This window comes from Eptatretus burgeri, chromosome 3 (genome assembly GCF_056783735.1).
Source record: "Eptatretus burgeri isolate ZD-2024b chromosome 3, Ebu_testis_v1, whole genome shotgun sequence".
NCBI lineage: Eukaryota > Metazoa > Chordata > Myxini > Myxiniformes > Myxinidae > Eptatretus > Eptatretus burgeri.
In genome coordinates, this window is record NC_140963.1 from 34,126,979 (window position 1) to 34,135,568 (window position 8,590).

The 8,590-nt window shown below is 40.2% G+C and overlaps 1 protein-coding gene across 5 annotated transcripts in view; it reads right to left on the minus strand.

Moving 5' to 3' along the window:
• Positions 1-2,504: 2,504 nt before the first annotated feature.
• The window catches only part of LOC147029654 (rho GTPase-activating protein 15-like), a 223,255-nt gene continuing 217,169 nt past the window's right edge, over positions 2,505-8,590 (minus strand). For all 5 annotated transcript variants that reach the window (XM_085872866.1, XM_085872867.1, XM_085872864.1 and 2 more), the window contains one exon: positions 2,505-5,398. In XM_085872866.1, coding sequence (XP_085728992.1) covers positions 5,224-5,398 — 175 coding nt within the window. In that variant the 3' untranslated portion in view covers positions 2,505-5,223. The remainder of the gene's footprint in view (positions 5,399-8,590) is intronic.

The following is an 8,590-nucleotide window of genomic DNA, read 5'->3' on the forward strand; positions in this document are numbered from 1 at the left end:
ACCACCACCCTCACTGCCTCCCAAATCCCCATCAGCCTTTTCGCAAACTCATGAGCTACCCGCTCATCCTTGAGCTTGCCAACATCCAGTGTAGGCTGGGATGGCACCATTGTGCCATATTTAAGCTGCAACTTCAGAGTTGCTACAACAAGCCTGGGGTCGGTATTGAGGAACTGAGCACTCCGGGAGACCCTGCAGTTCTGAATCATCCTTCATCGACCATCAACGAGCACATGGTGAATATTCTTTGCCATATCACCAGCGTTGGAATAAAGTCCAGCGATGAGCCTGTGAGTGCTGAAACCATGAACCAGCCACCCTAAGTCCATGACTTATTGCAAAGTCAAGGAACTTAGTGCTGTTCTGGTTCACAGTTCCAGACCCATGGGGACCAACACATGTCTTATAACTATCCCTATCTGTGCCAGTCGATGCATTGAAATTCCACAAGACTAGAAAAGTATCTCGCCTGGGGCACTGATCAACCACAGACTCTAGTGCGGCACAGAATGCGTTCTTCATGGTGAGATCACTCGCCTTAGTCGGAGCATGTACAGAACCAGAGAAAGGGTACCCAAGGAGTGATCACAGATCTTCATCACAGAATACACTCATTAACTGGTGTTACATCAATTATCATTAGAGTCAGCTTATTGGACACAGCTACAGCAACTCTTTGGGCATGGTAACCATCAGAGCAACCAGACCAATAGCAGATGTAACCACCCGCCATGATCTCACCACTATCCAGTCTCGGAACCTCAGAGTGCTGCAATACCGATGTTCAAGCGCTTCAGCGCAGATAACAGAGACAGGACAGGTGATCATCCGCTCTTGGGGATAGGACATTCCAGGCACCCACCCAAAGGCACCACCTCAGGTTGACGACACCTCAGCACCACTCCACCATACAGCACCACAATCTGACCCAGGAAGTTTACCCCATGCTTTTCCTCGTCTTCAAGGAATGGGGGTCCCGTAGGCTTTACCCCAATCCTGTCATCCGGTGATTTGTCCTGCGAAGGGCAATAGCAGCACAGCAGGTACTCCCACAGAGTGGGTTTTCAGTTTTCTTTGTGTTTGTGGGTTTTATGGAATGAAGTGTTTTCTGCTCGCAAATCCTGCCACCAACCTCCGAAGAAAATAACTCAAATGCAGGACAATGTCCGCAAACACAGTTTGGCACGAGATATTGAAAGCCGTTGGCTTACAAGGAGCTTCTTCGCCCTTTGATAGGTTTTGTTTTTAATTCTGCTGGGTATCCATATCCTCACACCCTCCTCACCAGGAAGCCTGGTGGAGACAACAGTTTAGTCGCCAACAACTCAACCATGAAACAGGTTCGTACAGGTTTACATGGTACCTGGAGCAAGTCACAGATCTAATCTGGCCTGGCCTGACCTCACCCTTCCTCCAAAAGAAAGAAGATTTCCACAAGCTTTTCAGCTGATGACTGAACCTTTCATTTCCATTATAAGTCAAGGCCTCACACCCTTTGACAGGTTTTGTATTTAATTCTGCTGGGTATCCATATCCTTACACACTCCTCACCAGGAAGCCTGGTGGAGACGACAGTTTAGTCGCCAACAATTCAACCATGAAACACGTTAGTACAGGTTTACATGGTACCTGGAGCAAGTCACAGATCTAATCTGGCCTGGCCTGACCTCACCCTTCCTCCAAAAGAAAGAAGATTGCCACAAGCTCTTCAGCTGATGACTGAACCTTTCATTTCCATTTATAAGTCAAGGACTCAACATGGTGTTTAAATACTCAAAATTATATAAATTTATCATTATATTTTGATACATTTGTGGACCAGACCAATTTTATTACATTTGTGGACCAGACCATTCACATAACTTACAAAAGGCCAAGTGTGGCCATGTGATAGTCCTTCACCTTCCAAAGACCAGTGTTTGATATGGCAAGCAAACATCTGTGACCAGAGCTCGAGCAATTGCTCCCAGCCCTAATTCTCACTCTGAGATATGGTGCCGACTGTTGCCCTCACACCACTTTTACTGTTCTCCACAGGTGTGAATACATTCAACCATTGAGCTCTCACAGTTTGACATTGCCCAGGCAATGCTGCTCATGTCCTACTCGTGATATGACACGAGATATGACGTTCGTCAAAGCACCAATCTTCAGACTGTACCTTTCCACTCTGATTTGATGGGCATCCATCAATTGTGGTGTACTGCATTTGCATGCTTTTTGCGATTCTGGTGGTGGTCCTCCTGCAGTTCATCAGATTGTCCCCCTCATCACTCAATATTTTGCATTGATCTAACATGGCAAAAATGGGGGAATATCCTAAACTGTGTCAAGCATTATATGTGGAACATTCACATAACATTAAATTATAAGCCACTGACAAGCATTTGGATAAAACATAGACATGCTTATTAACGAAATAAAAAAGCTCAAAAAAACAAACAAGCAGTTGCAAATGTCGTATGAAGTTGAACTTTTGGACTCAACATTGTTGGACTCTGGTGTTTTAATACAAGTATATTTTATTTGCAATGCAAGAATCAATTTGCTGTACAACATTACACGTCAAAGTCCAATTTGCCGATATACATTTGCGACGATCCCCAAAATATACTTTTCATACTGTACATTGTATTCCAGTGCTGTGGGAAATGAATTAAAAACATTAAGTACATGAGCCAACCTAAGCGCATTTGCATTAATGAAGACGGTGCTGCAGGTCAAACATTTAAACCTTTATCTGAACTTGAATAAACGTGACTGAGAATCAAAAATAAAAAAAATTAAATAAAAATACCACTGGGGTCAAAAGTTGTTTTTCCTCTGGAATGCAGTGTTATTGTCCTTATTTTCTGAGGAATGGCACAACTGTGGTCAATCCCCTTTAAAGATTAAAAACAAATTGCGACGCTCACAATATAGCAACAAAAAAGTTGCAATATTTATTCTAACATATGCTTCACTCAAATTAACTCGTCATTGGAATGGCTAGAGAAAAATAAAAACTGGAAGAACCAGAATGTGCTTCGATCCAACTAAACTCAATACTATGAAATCCATTCTTTCCTTGCATGCTTTGAAAATAACAAACAATGGAGGACACCAGGAGTTAAAGAAAACAAAACAAAAAAATTCTTTCATTCTCTCCATATAGGTTCTTTACACATTTTGATTACAAAAGACCTTTTCAGAAAGAGAATTAATCTAAAAGAAAGCTTGTGCCATCGCGATGCTTCAAATGTAAGAATGCAGACCATCAATTTCTCTCAAAGACATGCAAATTTTACAGTTTCGGTTGAAAGTTTAAAAAAAAATAAAAAAAATAAACTGTTACCAACAAAAAGCATTAACAAAAGTGATTTCAAACAAAGTACTAGTTTTTTGTTGCAACAAGGAAGAAGAAAAAAACCCACAAAAAAAACAATACATTCATATACTGTACCCATGTGCAGAAAAAGGAAAGGCACTCACAGCCAGAGATTAAATTCAGCACGATGCATTTTCAAACACAATCGGCAGCTCACTGGATCTAGCTCAATGGGAGAAACATTCGAAGATTTAGAAATATAACTTACTCTCAAGATCACATGGACATACGATCTCAATGCACCCCACCATTTATAGCTGGCGTCCATTTCAAACCATTTTCATGGAATCCAGACCTTGGTTACAAGCTGAGAGCATAGCTACTCACAGCAGGGCTTAATGGATGGCCTCTAAATATATTCACGTTTTGAGGGTATAAATATTTAATAATAGCATTCCTACAGTGCCAAAGTGTCCAAAAAGGCATACATGATATTTTATGCACAACTACAAACCACAGAGAATCCATGACTTTATCAAATAGGGCATTCACTCAACTGCGCGTGCGCACACACGCACGCACGCACGCACGCACACACACGCACGCACACACACAAACACACACACACACACACACACACACACGTAAAGTAGTGGTGTGACTTTTGAAGCATTGCTTAGTTCAGACATGCCATACAATTCACAGAAAGTTCACTTTTGTGGTCATGTGATGGAGAAGATCTTAAACCATAGCACTGTATTTGTATTTCCAAATTCAATGCTATTCTTCCATTCCATATTTACTTGTGTAAAATATTTCAGCAAATCAAGTGCCATGTTTACAAACGATCTGTTTTTACCAAGTGCTGTATTATAAATATTGGCAGACAGACATGAGAATGCAAATAATTTTGTTTGTGCTCAAACACTGGTGCTCTTGAATTTCCGGTAACAGAATAAAAGGGTATTCACTGAAAAGTCCAGAAAAGAAATAATCTTGTAATGACATCAATAGAGCCACCCAACAAGTGCACTTCATAAACAAGCTCATTCATTTTACAAAACAATGTGGTTGTTGTTGTCGACGACGATGTTGACGTTGATGTCGTTTTTGAAGAGTTAATGTAAAAAGTATCGATTTGCTGTAATGCCCAGAGCCGAAGAATCAAAGTAAATGCTGCGAGTAGTGAAGATGTCCTGAGTACAAGTATCATAGACTCCTCAAGTTGTAAAATTAACGTGTGCAGAATGGCCCGCATTGCTTCGCTAAACATCAACAAATAAGATATCCCTGCAGTATGCAAACAGTAAACCTTATCAAAATTTATCCAAAATAATCAAAAGCAAAACTTTGAAAAAAGGAATTTAAAGCCCTTGTAAAATCATATTGACAACTGAGCACTTTCTTTGAAAAGCTGAACACAAAAGAACATTTGACAGCCATTTCAAGCAACTGACATGCAAATGGATATAGTTAAAAAAAAATCTCACCTGTGGAGATAAATAAACTGTTTGTTTTCACCAGTGGATTTACAGCTTTTGTAAACTTAGGGGAAAAAGAAAAGAAAAGGAAATCGAAAAAGTACATTAAGTTTCAGCTTTTTGGCTCGAGCACAAAGATGACATTGCATTTCCCAATAACATGTCCTGGAAAAGTCTGTTAAATAATGATACCTGTGCAACAGGTAACAACAAAATATGTTTCTACAGCACAATAACCAACATTTGAATAACTTATGGAAAATAATCTTCACGAATGTTAAAGCTCAGTTTTCGCTCGCAGGAGTCACTTATTTGGCAAGAAAGAAAAAAAAAAAATCCAATGGGTTTCATCGGAAGAGCGAATTGGAAAAGTGGTGGTTTGTGAAGCGAAACACCACAGAGCAGTTCCAACATATATGTACATCATTGGAAAGTTTATGAGGTGAACAAAAAAGAAAAATCATTGAGAACAAACTCCACGATCTGGTTTTGGTATACCAGATGGAAAGCCATGTTCCCCATCTCACTCTCAGGCCGCAGCAGCGTCGGCCCAAAAACAATTGCGATGCTCTGTGTGGTCATGCGGTTTGTCGGACCATTTGCAATGACCCTGCAAAAATGCCACACATTCGCACAAGCCACATTATTACCTCAATTATTTACTACATTATTGCTTATTCATTTGTACAATCCTCTCATGTATCCACATGCTTCTCCTGAAATCAAATAAATTATATTCATTTTACATCTAATGATTTGAAAAGAATGGATGTGCACTGCACATGGGAAAATATCAGCCCATCTTTATGTCTAAATTACATCTTCAAAAGATACAGGGAAGCCCACAGAATGATGACTGTTTTCCATTCTTTGTAGATTACAAGATCTAGAGATTGATAAAGCCATACAATTACATCATGCAAACAACTCCGATCAAGAGAACCTTGTGGAAAAATCAGCGCATCTTTGGACACGTATTGGCAACATAATCAGAAGAGACAGTAAATTAAATCCAATATTTTGTCATGCATCTAAACTTTTGACTGTTTACCAAATATCTGAAACACTTAAGGGGTCAGATATGGACGGACACACAATAGTTCATGCAGCATGCTGCAACTCCCCACACCACGAGAGATGTTTCCAACGTAGCGCATGAAAATTTTGAAAGATTGTATGTTTATTTTTTTTTTTCCACCCTCAAGTGTCGAGACAGAAAATGATGCAGAATAAGAAAGAGCAATCAGAGATTGCAGACCCTCACCAGGACTTGTTTTGTGGGTGTATTTTGTGTGGCAAATCAATGAAAGGTTGTCAATTGCAAATGAAAAGTCTACATGGTCGAGTTATAAATGTGCAAAGGTGAAAGATCTGAAGGTTGAAAAGTCCAGAGAGGGTCTAAATGGGTTGAAATAGTCAAAAGGGTCTTAAAAGGTCAAATGGGTCTAAATGGCATAATTTAAGGTCTAAATGGTGAGAATTGTCTGAAAGAGTCTAAAGGTCAAGGGGGTCTACAGGGTATTAAAAGATCTGAGGTGTGTGAAGGTCATAAGGTCTAAATGGTGGAAATGAGTAAGGGTCTTTGGGGTTTGAAAGGGTCAAAGGAGTACAAAGCCTCTTTAGGTTCTACAGGGACTGAGGGATCTAGATGGTGTTAGAGGTCTAAAGACTCTTATGGATCAAAGGGGTCTTTGGGTTCCGGTGGGTTTTAGGGGTCTTAGGGTTCTAAACGGTCAAATGCAATTAACACACATATTCATGTTCTGTGCAGACAAACAGAAAAAAACAAGTAAAAAGAACTTCCTCGAAGCCTCCACTTAAATCCGTGAAAATACTTTGTATGGGGACATTTGAAGAGCCAAGTGCTTGTACACAGGCAACCAACTCTAATGGAGCTGAGTGATAACGTTGTGGAATTGTGCAACTCAATCAGTGAAGACTTGTCTCACGGAGTGGTGAATCATCTACTCCATCAGATTGCTCAAATGCCAGGGCAAAATAGTGTTCACATGGAATAAATCCATAAGAAATGCATCTCCAAATAATTGTCCATCGACAGTTTAATCGGTACATTGTTGCTTTCATACACATTAAAGCTTTTCAGCCACAATTGCAGTTGTATGCAAGATTTTGAAGACCACTCTGTGTATACAAAATTATCGATTTAGATGAATTTGTTAGCAAGAAAACAGCAATAACTATAAGGGCACTCGGTAGGGCGCATACCTCCGCCACATAATGCCTGATCCACGAGAACATATCTGGCCTAATACATTTTTAAAATATCATGCAATATATCGTTTTTGGACCCATCTCAAAATGGTGAAGAATCACTTAAAAAAAATCAAATAATTCCAGGATCCAGATCTTGATTTTCAAAAAAAAAATCTAATAAATTCATCTTTGTCACACACCCAACCAGCCCACCAAATTTCATCCAAATCCATCCACAACTTTTAGAGATATCCTGCACACAGATAAATAAACAGAGACAGACAGACAGACAAACAGACAGAGAAGGGTGAAAACATAAACCCCTTCACCTTTAGCAGCAAAGGTAATAACACTATTTTAAATACTGTTTCTCAACAATCTCTATTATAATACCAAGCTTGCACACGAAAAACTCGGCTCGCCGTCACACAATCTCTATGAAATTGCTGTGGCACTTAGCGGACATGCCGACAATGTTTGGGAAGTCTTGGCGTTCCATAGTACCACTTACATTTTGCACAATGCGTATTTTTGTCATTCCCCGTGTTCGGTCTGTCGTCTGCTACCGGCTATGTTGTACTGCTATCCCGTGCATGTGCACGGGTATCGCTAGTTTAATTTATTTTCCCTCCTGGAAAGCAGGGCTCATGGAGAAACTTATGTACATAACAAGTGAAAGGAAGAGATAACAAATCAAAGTTCAGTAATACCCCAATTTACATCCCCCCTGCCCCCCACTTTACATATTTCACAAATTGTCACATTATTAATACGACAGTCTGATTTGCGTCGTCTCAACCCATACGTACGTTGCTCACAGCATCTTTCCTTTCTCGTATCTGGTGCCTCAACCATCGCCTCCACATACCTGGTGCACAAACTAATTGTGTCATGCAAAAAGAAATGTAGTGCACTGTAGAGTGGCTAAGAGGCAGCGTAAAAGTGAAATTGGATGTCATTCATCAAATGGATGTTGATGAATGTGCAGTTGATGTTGCCAGGTTATTAAGTTTGATTCCGATTAGGGTGCGCGTAGCAGAAACCAATCCCATCATTCATTGCATGTCGTGGCTGGTTTGACTGCTTCTGGAAGAGGTACTGAAGGTACGAAAAATTTGAACTCCATAATATTGTTGCGGTTCTGTAAAGCCGGCACTCCGCCAAGGCAAGAGCACCCAATATATAGTGATCCCGAGATGGTTATTTCATTAGTATTCGTTTAGTTAGCCATTTCATTCTGTCGAGTGGGTATATGGGACAAGATGCATTGCGTAAGGCTTTTAGTTAGGTCTTCAATCCCCAATTCGTTCACTTATTATCCCTTATTGCAATCGTCTGGTCTGGTTTGTTACTTCGGAAATCTAAAGATTTCGTAAGTATATTGATGACTTCAGTCCTGTGTTTGTGTGTTTGTTTGTAGGCACGATAACTTGAGAACGGAAGAAGCTACCAATGTCAAATTACACCACGTGATCCAGGAGGGTGATGGCTAGTGCTGATTAGATTTTGGTCAAAATCGGTCAAAGGTCAAGGTCACAGTGAGGTCAAGCATCCAAAAAATAATAACTCGAGAACGGAAGAAGCTACC